Below are 25,105 nucleotides of genomic sequence, written 5' to 3' on the forward strand. Positions count from 1 at the left end.
CAGGAACACAATGTGCACACCCCGACCCCAGCTGGGCTGGACATCCCAGGAAAGGTTCAATCCCTTGGGGAGGATCCATTGCTCCCCCTGGAGCACATGCTGGACAATCCCGTGGGACCCCACCAACATCCCAGGAACATCAGGGCACCGCAGCCAACCCTGCAGGACACTGGTCAGGAAAACATCCCTGGCACCTCATCCAGCCTGGCAGCTCATCCAGCCTGGCACCTCATCCCTGGTGCCACGGTGTGAGCGTGGCTCGCACAGGGCGGGTGCTGCTGGCAGCAGGTGGGTGGTTGCTTTTTCTTGGAGCCGCTGGGATCCTCAGCTATTCCTGCTGCATCCCAGCCCTGGCATGCTCCAAACGCCTTTCCCCAGGCTCCTGCCCCCTCCTGGCGCTCCCCACGTCGCTGGGATGGAGTGAGGACAAGGCTGGGCACCCCTTGGGAGCTTTCTCTGGGTGGCTCTGCGGAGCTGCTGGAAAAGGAACGGGGAAAAGCAGCTCCCGGCTGCCCGGGGATGGTTTCTGTTCCGAGCAGCCTGATTCAGCTGGCGTTTGGGAGTGGGTGGGAGCGAGGATGCTGGAGCCTGCTGGAAAGGCATATTTGTAGCTTAGCAACAGGGTCAAAGGCAGCCAAGCCAAGGCAGGGATTGCGGAGAGCAGCCAGGTACCCATCCAGGGCTGGCTGCTCCCGGCAAACCTCTCCTCCTGTGCCACGAAAAGCTTCCAAAGGCAGCAACCACCCCCTGCTCGCTGCTCCTTCCCTTCCCCAGCCCGGCCGTGCCAAGCCCGGCCTTGCTGGCGCTGGGAGGGATTAGCTGCATTTCAGAAGATTATTGGGTTTTAGGGTTTTTGAGCTGCTGGTAATATAATAACAGATTGCAGGCGATTATCAGTGTCATTGTTTGCCTTGGCACAGCCCCGCCGAGGCACAGAACGAGCTCCTGCCCCGGCCCTGCAGCCAGGGAGGGCTCAGCCCCATCCCTGGGCTGCTCCATGGAGGAATTCCCTGCCAAAACAGCACAGCCAGCGCTGCCCCTGCTCCGATTCCCTGTTCCCTCACTTTGGGATGCAGCCGAGGTCCAGCCCTTGGGGAGGGAGCTCAGCCTTCACTTCTCCCAAGAAACAGCAGCAGGACAAGAGGAATCAGCCTTGAGTTGTACCAGGGAGGTTCGGATTGGATATTTGGGAGTAATTCTTCACCCAGGGCAGTGGCGGAGTCCCCATCCCTGGAGCCGTGTGGATGTGGCACTTGGGGACATGGAGCAGTGCTGGGGGAATGGTGGGACTCAATTCCAGAGCATTTTCCAGGTAAATGATCCCGTGGTTCTGTGATTTACACACAGGGCATCAAAGCTGTGCCCTCAGCTGGAAAACTGGGGGGATCCAACACCTGCTCACATTGGATCCCTGTGCACATGGCTCTGTTCAGGCTGGGATCCTAATCCCAGCATCCTGCAGCCCTGGGCAGGGCAGGGCAGGAGAAAATCCTTCCTTTGCCACTGCAGACATGGGATCTGCCACATTTCCCATCCCAGGAACAGGATGATCAGGCTGGGGTGGGAGCTCTTTGAACCAACCAACTCAAATCCAGCTGACAAATTCTGCCTCCTTTTTACAGCTCCTTGTTTTTAAGCCCCTCTCCCCTGTGCTGCTGTCTAGGTGGGAATGGCAGCTGCTGTTGGATAAGCAGTGTTGCCCCTCCAAAACTTCTGTTTTAGCTCCAATTGTGGATCCTGCTGCACTTCTCAATGCTTCTGTCTGCCTGATTTCTGGCTCATGAGGTCTCACTGCCTTCCCCTCTGTGCAGGGGGAAGGTTTGCCCTTCTCCCCTCCTGTGGCAGGGATGGCCTGGGAGATGAGACAGCGCTGAGCATCATTCCTGCTCCGTGCCAGGGCAGGAGATGGATCAGTGCTGGAGCTGAGCTTTGGGAGGGAGGCTTTGCTGAGCCCAGCCTGGCTGCAGGGCACTGAGCTCCCTTTTGCTGCAGCAAAGAACCAGTGCTTTAAAACCAGTGGCTTTTAAACCCTTCCCACTGTGTTCCAACCTCCAACGGGAGCCTTTAAAAAGAGGAGACGCAGCCCCTGATTTGCAGCTTTGTCTGTTGCTGTCACAGTTTGATGGGGCCAAATTTCAATTTTTTTTACAATAATATCCCTGGAGTCCTTCACAGGAGGAGGAAAACATCTGCCAAGGATGAGAATCTACACCAATATCAGCTGGGCAAAAGGATCCTTCTCTATCAACAGGTTGGATCTTCAAGGATTTTTAAGCTTTGTTTCCAAGCTTAAAGAACAGAAACTTAGACCTTAACCCATGGAAACACTAAAACAGGAATAAGCCATGGTTATGGCCCAGGAGTAATAACAGTAATTGTAGCTGTAGAGTAATTCCTGCCCCTCTGCCTTGTTTGTTTTTATCCTGGAACTGTTGTGTAGCAACTCCGGAGTTTTTCTGGGAATACGATGGACAGCTGGTTTACAAATGCAATTGTGGCATAATTAATTTAAGCATTAGCAATCCATTATTATCTGTTATCACAGGGTACAAGCTCTGCCTCTCTGCCATGGAAACCAGAGTGCAGGTTACCTAGGAATCCCTCCGGGATCTATTAAGTGTAATTACTAAGGACTTGGATCAGCAAAAAAAAAAAAGAGAAAAAAAATAGATATGCACCATTTTCCAGCCTCAGCACTGCAGAAAGGGCTGCAAACTTAGCAGCTTGGTGACATTTGTGCTGAATTGTCACATCCTTGCCAGGAACAGGCTCTGTGAAATGGTTAAGGAGCATTTAGCAAAGGAAACATCAGGGAGCCACTTGGCTTTCTCCAGCGGATTGCAGCAGCTCCCGTGGCTCCAGGAAGGGGCCCAGGAGATGCTAAAAGTGCTTGTGTGAGTGAAAGTGAGTTGGGTGGGATGGAAAAACCTGCTTCTAGGGGAAAAAAAGGCTAAAAAAATTGAGAGGTTTTCCTCTTAGAGATCCTTTAGCCTCTTAAAGGATTTGTCACCCCTGGTTCAGTCCTCACCTTCCAGGTGCTGGGATTGAGCTTAGTGTTTGTTCGGGTATGTTTGAAGCTCTCATTTTAAGATTTTTATTCTAAAAACAGCAGTCAAAATTTGGTTCTAATGCAGTCAAAAGCTGGTGTTTGGCCCCAAATTTTCCAAGGTAAGGTATGGAATTGGGCTCAACCCCCATATCCAGTGATAGGAGCAGAGCCAGGAAGGTGCTCCCAAGTACATCAAAGGCCCTGGAGATGAAAAGGCTTTGAAAAGGACCCTGTCGAGTTGAACATCCCATTTCTCTCTGAAGATTATTTACCTCAGGTTGTCTGAACACGAAAGGGATTAGAGGAGGAACAGTTAGTGATTATTATTTAAGAAGAGACAACCCCTGCAGCAATGCTCAGCCCTGCCTCATTCCAGAGCTGTGATGGCAACAGGACTCCTCTTCCTCCTTATTGCCATGAAGTGATGGCTTCTGTTTGTCTCGGCACACAGCTGCCAGCTGGGATTGAGGTGAATCTGGTTGGTTGAGATGAGAGGAATGAGGAAAACCCAGGGATGATTGTGTTGGGACACCTGGGGATGGCTCCCAGTGGGGAAAGGAATAAATGGGAAAACCTGAAAGGCCACAGGGATAAATCACAGAGTTTAATCCCAGGAAGATTAATGCCAAACAAATCCCTAGATACCTTCATCCCAAAGCAGCCAAATGGGAACACCTCCATGCACAGGGAAGCTTCACACCCCAAGCAGGTTGGGGTGGAGAAAACACCCAGGTTTTATTTCTAACTCATTTTACGACCTTTAGGGCGAAATGTGCCTCAAAAAGGAAAATTCATCTCCACCTGGGATGAATTCCTTCAGGAATAATCTGGCAGCTCTGGCAAGGGGGTCGCCCTGTTCCTCTAAAGTTCTCGTAAGCCTTCTGATGTTTACATTTTTGTAATGGAGTTTCTCACGCACTTTTCATGTAAATAATGATTGTTTTGCTTTCCTTTCTGGAGGAAAAGAGAACTGATGGGCTGTTGGTTTGACCAGTGTGGTTGGAGAGGTAGCAATTTCATCCTCCAATCCACGGTCACTTTTGGAATTCTATAAACATCCAAGTCAGGAAATAAACGCGTCTTTTTTTGCCTTGGACATCTCAGCGTGTGAGATTCCTTCATTTCGTGTCATATTGCCACAGCAAGGGGAGATCCAGCGGGGAGGTGCCGGTGCCGGGCTCCATCCCTTTTCCCGTGCCGGGGGAGGCTGAGCCGAGTCCCCTGCCCGCACCCCCGGCTCCGGCAGCTCGGCAGCTCCCTGCAGATTGGCTGCGTGCTCCTGCCTTCCCCAGCGACAGCGAAACCTGCCTGCAATAGCTGCTGGCAAATCCGCCCCTCTGCCGCTCGCTGCCGGGGGAGGGAGGGAGGGAGAGGCTGCCGGGATCCCTCCCCGCCACCCCCGCGGGGGCACGGGCGGCTCTCGGAGATCCCGCAGCCGGGAGATGCCTTCAGAGCCTCTGCTGCTGTTCTTTACCCGGGAATTTTTTGCATTTGGGCCGGGATTTGCTTTGTGTGATGCTGCGGGGGAGAGCCGGGGATGGCTTTGGACTGCTGCCCTCGCGTCCCTGCGGTGCCATGGGACAGGGCACCGTGAGGGGCCGGGCCTGGAGCCCCCTCACAGCCCCGGTGTCCCCTCACACCCCCGGTGCCCTCAGCCAGAGCAGGGCGGCCCTGAAGGCTCTGGGCTGCTGCCCTCGTGTTCCTGAGGTGCAGTGAGACAGGGCACCGTGAGGGGCTGGGTCTAGAGCCCCCTCACAGCCCCGGTGCCCTCAGCCAGAGTCCCTGAAGGCTCTGGGCTGCTGCCCTCGCGTCCCTGGGGTGCCGTGGGACAGGGCACCATGAGGGGCCAGACCTGGAGCCCCCTCACACCCCCAGTGCCCCCTCACACCGCCGGTGCCCTCAGCAAGAGCAGGGCGGTCCCTGAAGGCTTTGGGCTGCTGCCCTCATGTCCCTGCGGTGCCATGGGACAGGGCACCGTGAGGGGCCGGGCCTGGAGCCCCCTCACAGCCCCGGTGCCCCCTCACAGCCCCGGTGCCCTTAACCAGAGTCCCTGAAGGCTCTGGGCTGCTGCCCTCGCGTTCCTGCAGTGCAGTGAGACAGGGCACCGTGAGGGGCTGGGTCTAGAGCCCGTCACAGGCCCGGTGCCCTCAGCCAGAGTCCCTGAAGGCTCTGGGCTGCTGCCCTCATGTCCCTGCGGTGCCATGGGACAGGGCACTGTGAGGGGCCGGACCTGGAGCCCCCTCACAGCCCCGGTGCCCCCTCACACGCCCGGTGCCCTCAGCCAGAGCCGGGCGGTCCCTGAAGGCTCTCGTGTTCCTGGGGTGCCATGGGAAGGGGCACCGTGAGGGGCCAGACCTGGAGCACCCTCACAGCCCCGGTGCCCTCAGCCAGAGTCCCTGAAGGCTCTGGGGGAGCCGGGGATGGCCACTACTGAGCGGGGACAGGGGATGATGATGATGGATCAGGCTGTGCCCGAGCCTGGCCCTTCCCGCTGAGCTGCTCCGTGCCCAAAGCTTCTCCTCCCTTCCAGAAGCAGCAGTTGTGCAGCACCTGAAGGAAAGCAGATCTGCTCCCTTCCCTTCCTCCCCAGCCCTGCCACGGGCTGTGGTTTGTGGGTAAAACGCTCACTGGCGTTTTAGAAAGCTCCTTTCCCTTTCCAGTCTCTCAATTCCTTTTTTCCTTTCCTGTTTTAGTTCTCAAAGGAACCTGTGAAGCATCCAGGCCCAGGCTTTGTGTCTGGTGGGCCTTTAAGGCTGGGAAGGATGGGGACGTTCCCATAAATCCCTAAATCCCACAACACTGGCACGGTCCTGGCACGTTGGCTCCCGTTTTCCTCTGCTCCAGTGCTGACAATTGCTCTCAGTTTGTCCTCTGGGTGCTGGGGTCAGTGCCCACAGAGGCAGAGAGATTAGGTGTCCTTAAATGTCATTTTAAAGCATTTGTGTGGCTCAGTGACCCCAAAACCCCCAAATCCCCTGAGAGCCAACACCAAGCAGTGCTGAATTTCATCGAGGTTACTGAGCTGTGGCCTCAAGAAATGACCTTTATGAGAGGATTTTTCAATTTGTGGTGTGCAACCCCAGCAAAGGGGGGGTGGTTCTGGGAGCTTCTTTTAAAGGACTGGGGAAAAGTGACAGAGGAGAACAAAGTTCCTACAGCTCCTACAGACCCCTCTGTGGAGTCTACATCCCTGCCTGTGCAGCTTTGGGAAAGCTTGGATTCAAGGCCCCGTGGCTCCCAGCTTGTTTTACAGACAGGAATGAGCAGCGGTGATTTTTTTGGGGTGTGTTTTTGTGAGACCTGCAGCCCCAGCCCATTCCAGCACTGCCAGAGGTGTGCTGCCTCTCCAGCAACAGAGCCAAGCCCTGGGCTCATGGATAGCTTGTGCAGAGCTGGTTTAGGGCAGATTATTTTTAAAACAAGCTAAGCTGTGAGGGTGACCTCACTTCTGCTCAGGGATACCTCAGGTAGGGCAAAAATAGCCGTGCCCAGCTCCGAGCATCCCTCCTGCTCATGGCAGCTCCTTTCTCTGGGAGCCCAGCTGGTGGGAGCTGCCCTTCGAGCCCCTCCTTTTGAGGGAGCTGGCACAGCTGGCACCCAGAGGAGTGAGCAGGCTGGAGCACTGTGGGCTCTCACACACCTGCCCACAGCTGCCTTGCCCTGCCAGGCCCCAGGGAAGGGGGATTTCAGTCCAGCATGGGGAACTGGGCTTTTGGGGGGGCTGGGGAGCCTTGATTTGCTGGGGGGGGGGGGGTGTGGAGCAGGAGCAGGATGCAGGGGGGTTTGCAGGATGGAGTGTGTGAGTGTCCTGTGCTGCGTGGAGATGGATGTGGGGTCTGTGGGATAAATCCTTCCCCCTCAGCCTTCCCCTCCTCCTCCTCAGGGATTCACCACTCCCTCAAGTCTGAAATGCTTCTGGTGGCAGGTGAGGTCACAGGTTTGGGCAGGAGGTTGGAGCACAGATCCTGCACCTCCCATTCCTCCCCTACACCTTCCCCTGCTCCTGTCCAGCCACCCCCTCTCTGCCAGGGCACTGGAACAAAACCCTGCTAGCACCATGCAATTCCTGCTAGAACAAATTGTTGCTGGCATTGTGGGTTATTTAAATCCACATATTATCTCTTCCTCTGTATTACATTAGCTTCCTCCCAAACCTTCGCCATCTGTTCCACCCTCGGTTATGAATGTGAGAAAACTGAACATGCTGCTCCACAGCTCCAGCACTTCCAAAGTAGGATGTGCATCCTAATGGCTTTTCCATGCACTTCTCCACGCAGGCTGGGCCCTTCCTTAGTGGTCAGGACTCGCTGGGAATAGCCAGGAATGTGTTGGTGGCAGTTTGCCTCCAGCCATGTGGAGAGAGGTTTATTGTGACAGCTCTGAGGTGGGAGCACATCTGATGGGCTGGGTGGGGACACAGCCCAGGGCTGCTTGTGCCACTGATCTCCCCAAAATCACGTGGCTCTCAGCGAGGAGAAACTGTGGTTTCATCCCTCCTGGGGGCCCTGTGTCTCCCAGGTTGTGTTGTCAAAGGTGCTGGAACATCTGCGCATCCCACAGCCCTGCCAGGGCTGTGTCTGTGCAATTACTGCTGCTGCTCTTCCCCTCTGGGAGCCTGTCAGGCTCCTAATGCTGCCTGTCATGTCTCCAGTGCTTCCCAGGCAGGCAAGGACAGCCTGCATGGCTCTGGTTTTCCAGGGCTGCAGGATGTGTCCTGTGGAGCCCCTGTTCTCAGCTCCCCCTCGGTGCTGGGTGGGAGCTGCTGAGCCTGAGCCCGGGGATGGGGAGGCAGAGAGATCTGGGGCTGCTGGGGGGGATTTATCAGCAGGGGAGCTGGGGCAGATCCATCCTTCCTGCATCCCAGACTGCTGTGGGCAGGATTTATCCACAGCTCCGGCAGGGAAGCTGGGGCACAACCATCCTTCCTGCATTCTGGGCTGCTCTGGGGAGGGATTTACCAACAGCTCCAGCAGGGAAGCTGAGGCAGATCCATCCTTCCTGCATCCCGAGGTGCTCCCTCCTCTCTGCACCTCGGCTCTGCTGGCAGGTGCTGGAGGATCAGGGACACTGCAGCCATGGCAAATGTCACCACACCTCACACACCTCGATGCCTCTCGCCTGAATTTTCGGCCTGACTGACAAATTCATTTCAGTTTCGTGACCAGGCACCATCCTGTGCTCCCCTGACAGGGAGATTTAGCTCCTTCCTGCTGAAATGTCACCTCCTGAGCGTGACAGGCTTTCCATTTCTCCTGGGTAGGTCTGGGGCGTCCTCATGGGACCAGCCCTGCCCTGTGTTTGGCACTGACTCGACAAGGGACAGTTTGGGGCAGTGGTGGCTTCCCCAGGGTTCCCAGCAGACCCTATCACCTCTCCTGTCAATGCCAAACCTACAGGGACAACATGTCAATGCCAAACCTACAGGGACAACAAGTGAGGAAGCTTCTAATGGGAAATCCAGGAATCCTCAAAAAACAAGACTGCAAAAAACCCTAAAACCCACTCAGCTCAGCCTTCTCCTGAGGAGGTTCAGCTCTGTCCAGGTCCTGTCTGAGCTGGTGATGTCCAACCTCAGACCCCCCCTCTCCAGGCAGTTCATTACAGCCCTCACCTCATTAGCCATGGTTAATGGCTCACCCTCCTTGACTTTAAGCCCATTAATTCTGTTCGTGGAGAACAGATTATTCCCTTCCACTCTGCAGCAGCTTTTAAGATCACTCTATCTTCTCTCCTGAACACCTTCCCAGCAGCCACTTCATGCCCAAAGTGTCCTTATCTCCCCCAAAATGAGGAGCCCGGGGTGGGATGTGTCACAAGGAGCTGGAGCAGCAGGAAGCTCTGTGGCCATAACCATAACCCAAGGGACATCACCAAAGCTGCTTCTGCAGCTTTCCCACCAAATTCCCAGCAATAATGGATTTTTATTGCTGGCCCAGGGGCTGGGCTGCCAAACTCCGTCCTCCAGGGCAAACCCTGCTGCTCCAACCACAGTCTGCAGGGAACACTCCATACCAACGTCCAGCAGGGTAGAAAAAGGGAGGAGAGAGGACTCAAGGCACAAACCCACGATAATTCACATTTTCCAAATTTCCCTCCCATCCCTCTCTACTCAGCCCCACAACAGCCCGAGGCTTTCAGGCCAGAATTGCAGACCCAGTCCCCTCACTCACCGTACTGGATTTGAGCGCATCCCCACTGTCCTCTTCAGATTCTAGTGCAACAGGTAAAGATTTCTGTGGCGGGGAGAAGGTTAAGTCCCACCTCAGTAGCCGAGGTTCAGCTTTGTCCCCGAATCTCAGGTTTTCCAGTTTCTGCACCGTGGGCTCAGCAGAGGAAGCTGGCCTGAAATTCTCTTTGTTAGTCTCTGAACCCCGAAGCCCCGCTCTTCCCCGCGGTGCTCGTCAGCCGCGCTCCTGCAGCCTCCCCCTTTGCTGTAGTGTCTTTTTTGGGTGTGAATCTCTTGCATATAAGAATCCATCCTCATGAGGGGCTTCATCTCCATCTCGTAATTGCTCATCTTCTCCTCGTCCAGCTCAAGCAGCTTGGAGCTCCCTGAGCTGTGGTTGTGGGACCTGTGGTGGGAAGTCCATGAAACCGTGGCTGGGGAATCTGTCCACCTCTCTCTCGGCTTGTGGTTGGAGGCCGAATGTTTGTGTCCCCCGCTCCGACCTCTGTAGTCTTCGGGGCCAGCAGTGGAGCCCAGCTGCCCGCTGCGCATCGTCCCGCTCCTCCCGGCGCGGCTCCCGCCCACCTTCTCTTCGCTCCAGCTGTTGGGGCGCAGGTAATCCCCGCCACGCCCCTCCAGCAACATCTGGATCTCGCCGCCCCTCTCTTCGTCCACCGAGACCTGCCTGGAGAAGTGGGCGCTCTTGTTCCTGCAGGAGGGGCCGAGGGGCGGCGTGGAGCAGGGGCTGGCGGGGAAGCTCTGCAGCGGGCTGTCCTCGGGGGTCAGGTCGGACGGGGTGGTCCCTTTGCGGTACAGCTCGGGGCTCTCTTGCTGCAGGGGCGTCCCGGTGGACAGGACCTCGATGTCATCGCTCGAGTTCTGCCGCTTCGGCCGCTGGCATTCGAGCCCTTCGGGGGCAGTCGTGGAGAGGAGAGAAGGGAGAAGGGAAAGGCAACAGGATTATTTCTGGTGCGTGGATGCCCCGAGGGTTTTTCGTGGCATGGAATGGGGAGCAGAGGGTTGGGTGGTGGGGAGAAATGGGGTGGGATTGGGACGGCAGTGTCACTGGTGTGGCACTAAAACTGCCCTGAGCCCTGCCCTGCAGAACCACAGCAATGGTTTTCCAACCCCAGAGGTGTGGAGAAGGCACCATGATGCAGAGCTGCTGGGAAGAGGTTCTGATGGTATTTTGGGATCCATCTGAGCACATTTCCTATCAGTTCCCAGTCTGGAAGCATGAGAAGGGAGATCTGTGATGTGGCTGGTGGCACACCCTATGCTCTGTGTTTGTGTGTGCTGGGTGACTCTGGGACTACCCTGGGTGTGCTGGGTGACACTGGGATTGTCCTGGGTGCCACTGGGACCACCCTGGGTGTGCTGGGTGTCACCAGGATCACCCTGGGTGCCACTGGGATCACTCCACACCAACAGCCCTCACTCCCCTCCTGCATTGGAACCACCTCAGTTTTCCTCTGCCGGGTACAGGAGGGAAATGGCCACATCTCGGCAGGTGTACAAGAAAAACCCCACAAACCTCACATCTGAGAGTTTTCCTGCCCCACACAGCCCAGCAGGACATGGAGATTTCCCTGCTCAGCCCCAGGATGGGATGGAAGGACAGGGCTGGTTGTTCAGGGCCACCTGAGGCCAGCACCCCCATCCTCCTCATCCCACTGGAGGCTCCTTATTCCTTCAGCTCAGAGACTTCCCAGAGAGGGTCACGCTGGGATGGGCACCTCAGGAGGGGCTGAATGTCTTCTGCTGCTGGAGGAACGTGGAACAAAAACCTCCAACATGTTCATCACTGATGAAACACCAAACGATTTCAAGCGAGCTAATAGTGGTTAATTCTCCTTTTCCCTTCTCTAGTCATTCCCAGCTAAAGCCATGCTAAATTAGGTGAACAATTTGATAAATATATTAAGTGCCTAATGCCCCTGAAATGCATCTAATTGTGATTGCTATGGTGAGACAAGAAACTAGTCTTGAAAAGAGAGAGCTCAATTTTCGTGCCATCGTTAAAAATAAACGCTCGGGAGCGCCTGCTCGGGTCTCTCCACTTCTGCTGAGCAATTTTCTCTCTTGGATCTTTTTGGGGAGCTGCTGGGACGTGTCTTCACCCCTGCCAGGACTGGGATACACACAGGGAATGCTGGAATTCCCACTGGAGCCATGGCAGGGAGGGAAATAGTGAAAAAACTGCTTGGAAATCTACCCAAGCAATTTAGGGGAAATGGTCTCCTAAGGACTCGGATTTTTGGGACAATACTCACATAGTCCAGCCTTCATTTTTTCCCTGTTTGTATGTGGGAGACTGAATCTCCTGGGGTTTATCCAGAGCCCCTGAAAAATCCTGGTAGTGGTGTGAAATTGCTGAGAAGGAGAAAGGTGGAGCTCACCTCTCTGTTTTCCTGCAGAATATCTGTCTCTGGGATAAAAGACAAGATTTTTGGGGGCTCTTTCCCAGTCATTCCTGTCCCAGCCACCTTCCAAGATCCCAAATGGGAAGCTGAGGCACAGAGGGAATAAAGGATTTAATGTGAGAAAGCTGGAAAGTCACCTGTGGGAACAGGCTCATCCAAGGTTTGGGGTGTCCCCGGCTTTTGGGCTTTATCTTGCCCAGTTCAGGGATTTTGCTGGAGTTCCAGGGAGTTGCAAGCTTTCCACCAGCTCCAAGGCCTCCAGAGCTGATGTCTGGCCCCACAACCTGGCTACACCCACTGCTGCTGTTCCCAGAGCCCCAGAGAGGGGACAAGAAGCCCCAGAGATGCTCCCCACAGCCACAACAGGGAGATGTCAGCAAATCCCCCTCATCCCAAACCTTCCCCAGCCCCAAACCGCCGGGGGCTCTGCCTTTCCTGGGTTAATCCCCGAGGGCTGGGGCTCTGGCAGGAGCAGAACCAGGGGTGTTGGGGGTTCTGGGGCACAGCTGGGGCACAGCTGGGGCACTGCTGCCCTCCAGCCCCACAGCCCGCAGGGATGGAGGCGTTTCCTTGCGCAGGAACTCCGCGGATGCACCGGGGCCCTTTCGGCACCCGAGGATGTGCAACAATTATCCGGAGCTAAAATTAGCCCCGGGGCACGTGATGTTCCTGGAAGAAGGGTTGTGAGAGCGAAGGAGGATGCACAGCACCGAGTGTGGATTTCCAGCGGGATGGAGGCAGCCGAGCCCGGCCTCCGAGGCTCCAAAGCCAAAGCTGAGGAGCCACATTTGGGATTTGGGAGCCTCTGGCTCTGTGTGCTGCTGTCTCTGTGGGGGATTCGGTTCTGCAGCACCACCCAAGCCTGGGTGATCCTGCTGTGTGCAGGAATTGGGGTTGGTGGGCAGCTGGAGATGCCCATGGCTGATGGGCATGGGAACCATGGGCGAGAGGGCGTTGCAGGAGACAAAACAGGGATAGTTTTGTTTTTACCTTCCAGGAGCTGCAGCTGCCCAGGGGTGCCCAGGGCTGATGCTGAGGTGGGCACAGACCCCTCTGTGGTGTCCCACAGCACCCACAAACCCCTCTGAGGGGGCACCCAGCACCCCTGGCACTCGCTGTGCCAGGTAGGTGGTACCTACACCCACCTCCCTGCCAAGAACACATCCAGCACCCAGCATCCCGTGGAAAGGGAGCACAGCCAGCACCCAGCGGGTGGGTGGCACTCAGCACCCACCACAGCACGCCGTGGGTGGCACTGGGGACCTGCAGCACCCTGCAGGGGAGCACAGCCAGCACCCAGGGTCCTGAATGAGGAGGGCATGTCCAGAACCAACAATTCTGAATATGGGGGGCACAGCCAGCACCCACAATCCTGTACAAGGGTGACAAATCCAGCTCCCAAAATCCTGTACAAGGGTGACAAATCCAGCACCCACAATTCTGAATAGCGGGGGCACATTCAGCACCCACAATCCTGTGATAGGGAGACAAATCCAGAACCCACAATCCTGTTTAAGGGGAGCACATCCATCACCCACGATCCTGTGACAGGAGGGCACATCCAGCACCCACAATTCTGAATAACAGGAGCACATCCAGCACCCAGGATTCCGTGCAAGGAAGGGCATTTAGAGCACCCAAAATCCTGTGGAAGGGTGACAAATCCAGCACTCACAACCCTAAATGAGGGGGACACATCCAGCTCCCAAAATCCTGTACAAGGGTGACAAATCTAGCACCCACAATTCTGTGATAGGGGGCCACATCCAGCACCCATAATCCTGTGGAAGGGGGGCACATCCAGCACCCATAATTCTGAATAACGGGGGCACATCCAGCACCCATAATCCTGTGGCAAGGGGCACATCCAGCACTCAAAATTTTGAATAATGGGGGCACACCCAGCACCCACGGTCCTGTGCAGGGTGGGCACGCAGAGCCCCTGCAATGCCCGCAGTGTGGTGGCAGCTCCCCCATCCCGTCCCGGCTGTGCCCAGCCCGAGGTGGCGGCTCTGTGGGTGACACAGCCACTCACACCCGCCACCTGCCCGGGCGCTGCCAGCTCTCCCGGCACATCTGGGATGCTGTGTTTGTTTTTTAATGCGCTCTAAGTGGAACCGCCTTCCTTCCCTCCCCTCACCTCTCGCACAACCCCCCAGACAGAGCTCCAACCGCACAAACCCCAGCACGAGTGAAGCGCCACGGCCCCGTCCAGGAGCTAGTAAAAAATGTATTACCTAAAAATATCTTTCCAAGAGGTGATTTAAACCAGCAAAGTCTCCTGGCAGGAGGAAATGGAGATGAGGAACATCTCAGGGCTGGAGAAGCCCCTGGGAGCACGCAGCCCTGCGAGAAAGCTCAGATCTGCCGAGTACAGATGGGGCTGGGCAGGAGGAGGGATGGGCGGCTGTGGAGCGGGCTGAGCCTCCTCCCGCAGCCGGGAGATGCGGGGGATGCTCGGAACGGCCCTGCCTGGGGATGTGCCCGCCTCAGGCTGCTGCAGCCCCCAAAGCTGAGCCATGGGATGCCCCCGGCCGCCCCCGCAGCGCGGTGAGGCGAGCACCGGGCCGGGCTGGGCCAGCAGAGCCGATGGTCCCTTGTCCCCGAGCTCGGGAGCAGCCCTGAGTCACCGCAGCAGCCGCTGGAGCAATTAAAGCCAGTGAGTAATCCTCGCTGAGCTGGGAGGGGGAGAACCGTGACAGCCGCCTCCCGAGGAGGGCTCGGGGCTGGAAAACTTCTCTATAAACACAGCCACACTTTAATTATGATGTTAATTATTGCTGGGGGGACTGGAGCGTCCCGCTGCCAGTCGGCTGCAGACCCCGGCTCGGCTTGGGCTCTGTCCTCCCCGAGCCTTTGGTGAGCAAAAATGTGAATAAATCAACAAGGAATGGTGAAAATGAAGGGAGGGAGGGAAGGAAGGGAAGGAAGGGAAGGAAGGGAAGGAAGGGAAGGAAGGGAAGGAAGGGAAGGAAGGGAAGGAAGGGAAGGAAGGGAAGGAAGGGAAGGAAGGGAGGAAGGAAGGAAGGAAGGAAGGAAGGAAGGAAGGAAGGAAGGAAGGAAGGAAGGAAGGAAGGAAGGAAGGAAGGAAGGAAGGAAGGAAGGAAGGAAGGAAGGAAGGAAGGAAGGAAGGAAGGAAGGAAGGAAGGAAGGAAGGAAGGAAGGAAGGAAGGAAGGAAGGAAGGAAGGAAGGAAGGAAGGAAGGAAGGAAGGAAGGAAGGAAGGAAGGAAGGAAGGAAGGAAGGAAGGAAGGAAGGAAGGAAGGAAGGAAGGAAGGAAGGAAGGAAGGAAGGAAGGAAGGAAGGAAGGAAGGAAGGAAGGAAGGAAGGAAGGAAGGAAGGAATATCAAATGTGGATTTTCCCAGTGACTGATTTGCATGGCTGAGGGAAGGGTCAGGTCCCACTGGGTCCAAACTTTCCAGAGCAATCAGGAACTGCACAAGCCATGGGTGTAAAGTCATTGGTGACCTCTGGGATCATCTGTTTTGCATCCAGAGCCCCTTTTGGGCTCTTTCTTTGCAACCAAGTTTGAACTAAAAACTTGGGGAGAAAGAGAAAACACTGGGAAAACAGCACTGAACAAGGTGGAAGTGCTGGATATTGACAGCCCTGCCCTAAATCTCCCAAAACCTGGTGTTCCATGGAGCTTTCCCCCTCCAGGAGCTCCGGTGGGGATGGGGAGCTGCGGGCACAGGCTGAGCCTCCAGCCAGGGCAGTCTGGGGGGTTTGGGGCGTGTGAGGGCAGGGCCTGGCAGGGACTGACCGTTCTCCCTGTGCTGGAAGGAGGGTGAGAACTCTTTGGCAGTGATCCTGGCGATCCGCGCTTCCTCCTGCGCTTTCTGCGCCGCCGTCACGGCCGCCTCCGCCTTGGCCCTGGAGTGAGAGGTCCTGCAAGGCAACAGAGACAGCAGCACCCCGTTAGGCAGCTCCTCCCTGCCACGGGAAACCCCACATTTCCCCCTACAGGTTCCTCCAAAACCCTTTGGCTGTGAGGGAGGAGCTGCCAGCAGAGCTTGGGGCTGGCTGGGGAATGGGGGATTTTCCAACACCTTCACGAGCTGCTCCTCAGCCTGGAAATCACCCAGGAAATTCAGATTTATTCCCCCAGGGTCCCTCTATCCCATTTCCCACCCCATCCCAGCAGCCTCTCCGTGCATCTCCCACGAGCCTCCAGGGTTGAATTTAAAGCTGGTTTGGTTGTTTTTTTAACCAAACCCGTTTTTTGGGGGGGGATTAAAAAAAAAAAAAAAGAACATTTCCACGCCCACCCCCACGTTTTGCGTAAAATGCTGGATGTAAATAAATACTGGGAGCAGAGGTAGGAGCGGTGGGTTCGGCTCTGGAGCCGCCTCCACCATCCCTTCACACATTTTGATCAGGGCACTTTTCCCTCTGGATCAACAACTGTCCCCTGCACTCGCTGATGATTCCCCAAAGGCTTTTTTTGGATGGCATTTCATCCCATCACTCAGGATTTACAGCTTCTCTGAGAGCATCCTCCGGAGGTTGCTTTTCCCCCTTTTCCCCTTATCCGAGCTATCCAGGCACTTTCAAAAATTCCTGCACCCACCCTGGTGCAGGCAGGGTTATAAATAACTCCGCTGATTTCTTTTCCCTCCAAAATCAGGCCCTCCATCTCCTTTAATCATTTTTTTTCTGCTTCTCTCTGAATTCCCTCTAATTTCTCGACATCTGCGTGGAGAGGGAGTGCCATTTCTGACAGGCTCCTAAAAATGGAAAACAGGGCCAGGAATGTGCCTGCTTTGGTTGGAAGCATCACCAGGGCTGGGGAACAGGGTGTGAGTGTGGCTGTGCTGTCACCTGTGTTTGCTCCTGACACTTCTCAGGTCTCTTTGCTCTAATAAATTATTTATTCCCAGCCACTGGCTGCTTTGGAGTAGCCCTGGAAGCAAATCCGAGCTGTTTTCCAGAGTTATTGGGGGTGGTGGAGAAGCTGTGGTGATGCTGCTGCAGGTCCTGAGGGTTCTCTGTGATTGTTCACCCAAAAATTTGGTTTAAATGGGTTTTTACCCAGCTGGAGTCCAGGGCTCTCCCAGCCCAGCACTCAGGTGGGGTCAGAGGAGGGGACAAAGGTGTCACAGCCCATTCCCTGTCGGGTATCCCAGCCCTGCTCTTTTAGGAGGAGCAGGGATGCCCCAAGGAGGATCTGCAGCAAACTGCTGGGACAGGAGGTGCTCCCATTTTTCATGGAATCATGGAATGGTTTGGGTTGGAAAATACTTTAAAATCCATCTCATTCCAACCCCTGACATGGGCAGGGACAGCTTCCACTAGTCCAGGTAATTCCAGCCTGTCCTTGGACACTTCAGGGATCCAGGGGCAGCCACAGCTTCTCTGGGCACCTGTGCCGGCGCCTCACCATCCTCACAGATATTGGGAATTTCTCCCCAATATCCCATCTAGATCCACCCTTTTTCAGCTTCAAGCCATTCTCCCTTTTCCTGTCCCTCCATGCCCTGTCACTGTCCCTCTCCACGTCTCTTTCCAGCCACATTTTTGGCACCAGCATGCTCTGTGGGCAACACTGGGGCATCAAACCTGTGCATTAAACTATCAGAGTTTGTCACTGGAGGAGCCCACACAGAGCCACCACCCCGGGCTGGGCTCCTGGCATGGCCCAGACTCTGCTCCTTTCAGCCCCCCTGGATGGAATCACGGGGTCATTGAGGGTGGAGAAGAGCTCCAGGATCACCAAATCCAGCCTGTGCCCCATCCCCACCTTGTCCCCAGCCCAGAGCACTGAGTGCCACCTCCAGGAATTCCTGGGACACCTCCAGGGGTGGGCATTCCAACCCTCCCTGGGCAGTTCCAGTGCTTTGCCACCCCTTCCAGGAAGAAATTCCTGCTGATACCCAACCTAAATGGATTGAAATCACCAGCCCTGGGGGATGGATGCATTTCCACGCCTGGAAAACTCACTCCAAAGACTTCTGGATCTGCTCATCCCCACGGACTCCCAGGATCAGCCCAGGAAGTGCAGAGAATTAAGAAAATAAAAATTTGGGGCTTTGGCTCAGAAAAGGTTAAAAATCAATTCCATCAATGAAGGGATGATGCAAATATACTTGGGAGGGATGAAATGCACTGGATTCCCTGGAGGACATGGGACACACTGGATTCCCTGGAGGACAGGGGACACACTGGATTCCCCAGAGCAGAGGGGACACACTGGATTCCCTGGAGCTGAGGGGACACACTGGATTCCCTGGAGGACATGGGACACACTGGATTCCCTGGAGGACATGGGACACACTGGATTCCCCAGAGCAGAGGGGACACACTGGATTCCCTGGAGCTGAGGGGACACACTGGATTCCCTGGAGGACAGGGGACACACTGGATTCCCCAGAGCAGAGGAGACACACTGGATTCCCTGGAGGACAGGGGACACACTGGATTCCCCAGAGCAGAGGGGACACACTGGATTCCCTGGAGGACAGGGGACACACTGGATTCCCCAGAGCAGACGGGACACACTGGATTCCCCAGAGCGTCACCGATTAATTGTTTGTAAAGCTCCCTGAGACGCTGGCAGGAGTGAAAAGCAGAATTATGGAGATCCATACGTTGCATAATAGAATCCATAAGTATTCCCAAATAAATGCCAGTAATCCAGTTAGTGCTCGCATGACTTTGTCACATCCTAAATTTACCAGCTGTCTCCTTTCTCCACGCCTGCTGCTCGTGGCGTGTGCTAAATCTTAATTCCCACTTAATTGCCTGGAGTTTATTTCCCTGGAAAAGTGGGGTTTTTTCCTCCCTGCCACATGGACAGGGCCTGATCTCATCGCTCTGCTCGTCCTTTCTTAAGCACTGCCATAAATTTTTTCTGGGATAAAGACGCCAAACTGGAGACCACGGTGAAAATAAGGCTGGGGCCTTCCCCATAAAACAGAATTATGGGGTGGTTTGGGTTGGAAGGGACCTTAAAGATCATCCTGTTCCTGTGGGCTCATGAGGGGCTGGAGGGAAGAGTGATGCAAGAGGAGCTGTTTAATTCCTCCCACCTCTGAGCATCCCCAGCCTCCTCCTCCAGCTGGGATGAGTCCAGGAGCCTGGGATAGTGGAAGGTGTCCCTGCCCATGGCAGGGGGCAATGGGATGGGCTTTAAACTCCTTCCAACCAAACCATTCCATGCTTCCAGGATTTTAGTGCACTTCACCATCTAAGCTGAGGTGGGGACGGTGCTCAGGCAAAGATTGGGATTGGGAAGAGCCAGAGGGAGGGAAGACCAGGATGGCTTGTGGCTTTTGAGACCCCGTTTTGGGTCTGAGGGCGGGGAGTCCCTGCTGGGGCTGGCCTGGAATATTTTATTTATTAATTTTTTGCCAAGCTGACTCACTCTTCTCAGAGGATGAGCGGGCAAGTGGTCAAACTGGCAAGGGGAGCTGGCAGGAGGCAGGGAAAAATCCCAACCAACCAGCTTCCCGGAAATCTTTGCAGATCTCCTGTGATTTGGCCAGAGCTGAGAGGCCAAGGGATAATACCTGGGCCTGCTTCCTAATGCCAACTTTATCAGCTCCAGCTAATCTATAAGAAGCTGGAATCAACTGATTTGCAAGGAAGAACTTGGCTTTTTAGGAATTCCAGGCTGGCTTGGAGTGAGCAAGGAGTGGATCCAAGGGTTCTGCTGCAAAGCCACTGCTGGGGGTGGTTTAGCCAAAAAGGGGTGAACTCCCAGCAAAACCCTCAGGGATTCAGGAAGGAAGGAAGCAAAATTCAAACCAGGTGAGGCTTGAGAGGTGTTTTGGTTCCAGGAATGCTTTGGCAGGAGAACAAGTGGGACAAAGTGCTTTAAAATTAGTCTGGAAATTAGAGCGAGTTTACAGAAGCCCAGAAAGGTTTCAGAGCTGTGAATGTGACACCTGGAATTGCCAGGATGGCACCTGAAGCCACAAAAAACCTGGATCACTGGTGACTCCTTCTCCATTCGCTGTTTGAATCCAGCCAGGAGAGGGATTTGCCCCTTTTATTCCTATTTTTCCAGCGTTTTTGTACGGAAAATACATTCCAATAAAAACCAGGCAGCAGACACTGAGCAAACTCATGCTTGGGGTCAAAGGGAGCTCTGTGCTGAACACAGAGAGAAATCCACATTATTGGGAATGTTAAAAGGCATCCTATGGGTCAGATTTCTGGGAAAGAGGGTCTGTTTCCCAAAATTCACATGGCAGCTTTGGCTGTTCTTTTCCAAGGAAACTTCTCGCTTCCCTGACCCCAAAGCCTGGCTGAGGGAAGTAAGAAATTCCTGCTTTATTGCTGGGATCTTGTGCAGGGAGGGAGATTCCTGGAGATCCTCCCCCCCACACCCACAGCTCTCCCATTATCCCAACTCCAACAGCAGCACCACCAGGCTGCAACAAGTCCCAAACCCTTTCCAGCCCACGAAAGGACCCCGTGGTCCCTATTTTCATGGAAAACCTGGAAATTGGCACATTTCCCACAGGCTTCTCTGGGAGTGGTGAGGATGGAGTTAAGCTGGCAGTGAGCTCATCCCTAATGAACAGCCTCAAATTCTCCTAAGGGGCCAGGTTGGCTCCATCTGATCCACTTTGTCTCCAGGTCAATACTTCATCAGGCAGCTTTGGGGCTGGTTTTTTTCCTCTTTAAATGCATCTTTATCTTCCTATAGGAGGGAATGTTTTCTCTCCCTCCATTACAGAGCTTCATGTATTTTTCAAACGGCAAAATTCAATTAAAACACACGCCAGCTGCAAGGAAATACTTCAGGAAAAATTCAGAGAGAGCATTTGCAGGGCGTTTGAGACTCGCTCATCCAAACCCCGGGGTCAGGAAAGCCTTGGGATGCACCTTGTCCTGGGAAGGGATGGCTGGATGAAGGAGAAAAAGCAGATTTTCTGCAAAACCCAGGCTGGCGTGAAGCTGGGAAGGGATGGCTGGATGAGGTGAGGAAAAGGAGATTTTCAGTGCAGCCTCCCCAGCGGGAATCCCTCGGCTGTGTGGGCCCCACGGGGGTTGTTTTCCAGTCCCTGTGGCACAGCAGGATCCAGCCCTGACTGCATCCAGCGAGGAACACAAAGCCCCATCCCCGGGGGATGGATGCCGGTCACCAGCCCGAGCCCTGGGGACGCTGCTGATGCTCTGCCGAGGATCTGGGATCGCTCGGGGATGGGGCAGCACAGGCGAGCCCAGCTCCCAAAGCCTGGCATCGATCGCTTCAACAGCCCCGGGAGGCTCTGCCTGCTCCGGGCAGCCAGGAGGGGAGGCTTGGCTGGGCTCCGTGCTCTCCTAGATGGGACAAATTGGGACTGAATTATTAATAACCACTGCAGACTGTCTGGTTTCCACCTCTGCGGGAGCCTCTCTGATTTAGGGCACAGCTGCAGTGCCCATCCTGCCTCCCTTTCCCATGCCAGGGGCTTCTCCGGGCACCGCATCCCGCATCCATCCCCCTCCGGAGGGTCGGGACGAGCGCAGCCCGGAGCCAGGCTCTGTCTAGACACAGCCCCGAGGGAACGGGGAGATGGCAGCAATTAACAACCTGTTTGTTATTTTCCCTATCTGCCGTTTATTACCCCGATCAAACCCTCTCCTAATTCCAGCCTGGCTCTCCCGGCAGCTCTCCCGGTTTCCCTGTTATTGCACCAGGCTCTCCGGGAGTGATTTGTGCAGGCAGCAGCACCGCGCTGGTCCTCAGGGGGTGCAATATTAGACACACCAATTAGCTGGCTGTGGAGAAATTCCCATTTACCTGCTCAGCGCAGGCATTTTTCCCAGCCTGCTCCCTCCGTCTGCTTCCCCCTCTGTTTCCCCCCCGCCCCATCATGGCTGGAATTCTTAATTAAGGGGGAAAAAAAAAGCTGCTTAATGTGACCTCTGACATGACGTAATGCAGCCCGAACGTCTGCTGGGGCTCTTTGCAGCCAGACACGGAGCAGGTGCTGTGCATAGCAAAGAGAGGCAGCCTTGGCAGCTCCAGATGGAGATCCGGGCTTGGGAGCAGGGATGGATCACCCCTGGGCTCTGAGGAGGAGCAGGAACGCTCCCAGCAGCAGCAGGGAAGGGTGGCATGGCTGGGATGGGTGGAATGGTGATGGCACGCTCTGAAAAAATGGCTCTGGAAGTCACATCTCAAGAGAATTAAGGGAAAATAAACACTCAAACCTTTTAATCCTGGGCAAAAAAAATCCCCTCAATGTGTTTCTTGCTGCCCAAGAAAGCAAAGTAGAGAGAAACACAGAAAATGTTGTGGTCAGGAGGCCAAATCCAAGTTTTCCTGTAGTTTTTTACAGTAGGAAATGTCACATTAGGGGGGAATCATTCCCAAGGCAGCTGGGACACGGAATGATCCAGATCTCCCAAATTCCTGGGGCCAGGGCTGGAGCCAGGTCCTGTTTAGCTCACTGCCAGAGCCTTCCCCACCTTTATATTTTTGGAGTTACAAATGGGGAGCAAATTCACTGAGGGATCTTTTGCCATTTTGTACTGAAATTTCATGTTTTAATCTGAATAAGGGAAAAAAAATATTCCAGGCTGTCCTTGTGTCCTGTGCCTTGTCTTGGAGTGGCCAAAAGGAGTTCTGACGGAGAACTGAATTCACAACGTGGAAAGATGCAAAGTCTCAGTGGCTGGGGGGACAGGGATGGGCCATGTCCCCAAAATTCTGGGAGAAACAGCTCAAACCACACCCCTGAGCTGGGCCATTCCCGGTGGAGAAAGATGAGAGCATCAAATGCCAGGACTGTCTCCAGCTCACCTCATTCCCACCATCCCAAAAAGGATTTCTGTATTTTATCTCTGTTTTTACTAAACAAAAAGTGCCAAGAAAATCCAAATCCGTCGACTTTAAAAGGCTGGGCCAGGTGGAGCTGGTACCCAGAGGCACAACTGGCACCAGGATGCTCCCAGCATCTCCCTGGCCAAGGAGCACATGGAATAAACAGGGCCAGGCAAATTCCTGCATTTCCCTTCCTTTGAACTTTGTGCCCCCAGCAAGGACAGAGCTGATGGGCTTTGCAGGGAGATGCTGCCCTGGGTGTTATCTACAGCTGGCCAGAAAATCAACATCTGGAGAGGGAGCCTCATCCCTGCCCATCTGTCACTTGGGGTGGAGCTCTGCAGGAGGCAGGTGGGTGAAAACACCGGGACTGGCCTTGGGAAAGGGTGGCTTTGAGGGCTGCAGCAAAGGGAAGCTGCCCACCATGGAAAAAGGGGGTGGAGAGGGGCCAAAATTGAGAAATAGATGCCACCAGAGGAATTGGGACTTTCTCAGTCACAACTCTAAAGGGATAATCAGTCGGATCCATGGGTTAAATCCCCGTGGGATTTTCAGGGGGGAAATTTGCTTAGCAGGGTCTACAGTCAAATCCTTTAATTTCCTGGATTAGAAGCCAGGGCAGCTTGTCATTTGTCCTGTGGGGAGGAGGTGACAGCAACCTCATTGCTTGGGGCCTTTCAAACCTGAATAAGAGAGAGGAGAGCCAGGAATACCCCAGCCCATTCCCTGTGCTGCCCCCAGCATCCCAAACTCAGGGCAAGGAAAACCAGCAAGGAAAATACTCAATAATTTGGCTCAGCTCTGTGTTTTCCTCTTGCTTGTGCTCCTAATATTAATTTTGCCTCTCCCTGGGGAGGAAAGGGTGTGGGGAGGGACAAGGATGGGGTGTTGGGGATGTTGCTGAAGGGAAAAGGGTGGGAACAACCAGGAAACCCAAAATGGGAGTTGGGAGAAGAAAAAAGCACGGAGACCTCTCTCACGAGCTGGGAAAGCAGCAGAGAGACCCCAGCCCTTCCCCTTGGTCCTTCTCCACCTCAAATTTTGAGATGCAGCATCCCTGGGACACAGCAGGAGGGGCTGCCAGCATCTCCCCTCCCAGCCCTGGGCCCGGCTGGGAAACTGGGTATCCCAGCACCTCCCCACCCCTGGGAGGGTGAGGATGAGGATGGAGAGGGCAGCAGCTGCCAGGGGGAGAATCTCTCCTTCCCTGCCCTAAATCCCAGAGAAAAACAGCGCTGCTGTTTCGTTGAGCAGGAAAAGCAGCAGAAAGGAAAAGAAAAAGCAGCAGAAAGGAAAAGAAAAAGCAGCAGAAAGGAAAAGGTAAAGCAGCAGAAAGGAAAAGCAGTTTGTGTTGTGTTTTTGGTGTATTTTGGGTTTGTGTCGTGGTTTTGGTGTGCTTTGCTTTCCCTCCCCGTGTGATGAAGGCTGCCCCACCCGACGCAGCAGGAAGAGGCTCCATCACTTTGTGCCGGGCGGGCAGGAGGTTCCTGGGGGATCTCCGGGGGCTGCAATGGTCCCGCTCCCTCCGGGAGGGGCTGGATTCAATTAATTCGGATGATCCGCACTGCGATGGGCTGCGGTGCGATGCCAGCGATGAGGAGGAGGAAGAGGAGGAGGAAGAGCAGCAGGCAGCTTCTCCTTTCCCCGCGCCGCCCTCGCCTCCTGCCCGGCGCTGGGGGCAGCCCCTGCCCATGGAAGCGCTGCCTGCCAGCCCTGAATCACCTCCCGTGCTCCCCGCCTCGCTGCCAGCCCGTGCCACCCTCCCTGTCCCCTCCATCTGCTGGCCCTGCACAGGTGACCACTGCTGGCACTGCTCCCCATCCCGGCTCCCTTCCCGCATCCCAAATCCCCTTCCTGCTCCGTTCTCTGGCTGAGCCGTCCCTCCTGCATCCCAAATGCCCCTCCTGCATCCCAAATGCTCCTCCTGTATCCCAAATGGCCCTCCTGCATCCCAAATGCCCCTCCTGTATCCCAAATGCCCCTCCTGCATCCCAAATCCCTTTCCTGCTCCATTCTCTGGCTCAGCCGTCCCTCCTACATCCCAAATGCCCCTTCTGCATCCCAAATACTCCTGCTGTATCCCAAATGCCCCTTCTGCATCCCAAATGCCCCTCCTGCATCCCAAATGCCTCTCCTGCATCCCAAATGCCCTCCAGCATCCCAAATGCCTCTCCTGCATCCCAAATCCTCTTTCCTGCCCCATTCTCTGGCTCAGCCGTCCCTCCCAGCCGTGCCAGGCTGCGGGACCAGCACCGCTCAGAGCTCCGGGTTTGGGAGATCTCTCCTGGAGGGGACAGAGACAGAAACTTCAGGGACAGCGAGAATCCGAGGGGCTGGGAATGTCTGTGCGGCGTCAGCAGAGCCCAGCAAAGCTGGGAATGGCTTTGGGAATGTTTGTCTCACACCCGGGCCGTGGGTACGGGATGTTCTGGCTCGTGTTTATCTCGGTGCAGAGGGAAGGGCCGAGCTGGGATCAGAGGTGGTGGTGAGGGATGGGAAAACCAAAACCCCACAGAGCCGCTCCGCCAGGAGTACAAATGACCTGCTGAGGTTTTTCCAGCTGGATTACCTCGCAAATCTTCATCCCTACAAAAGGCACTTCATTGTCCAGCCTGGCCCTGCCCTGCAGGCTGCACCCCGTGGCGGGGTGGCTGCTGGGGACACACCGAGCTGGCCCTGTGCAAGCCCGGAGGCTGCTCCTGACTTTT

At 55.2% G+C, this 25,105-nt stretch overlaps 1 protein-coding gene across 1 annotated transcript in view; it reads right to left on the minus strand.

The window, feature by feature from the left end:
* JPH3 (junctophilin 3) overlaps positions 1 to 25,105 on the minus strand; it is a 47,803-nt gene that overhangs the window by 2,248 nt on the left and 20,450 nt on the right. Inside the window, 3 exon segments of the mRNA XM_064386277.1 lie at positions 9,220 to 9,410; positions 9,413 to 10,123; positions 15,402 to 15,526. Of these exon segments, the coding sequence (XP_064242347.1) occupies positions 9,220 to 9,410; positions 9,413 to 10,123; positions 15,402 to 15,526 (1,027 nt within the window).

The sequence above is a fragment of the Passer domesticus genome, chromosome 12, assembly GCF_036417665.1.
Source record: "Passer domesticus isolate bPasDom1 chromosome 12, bPasDom1.hap1, whole genome shotgun sequence".
NCBI lineage: Eukaryota > Metazoa > Chordata > Aves > Passeriformes > Passeridae > Passer > Passer domesticus.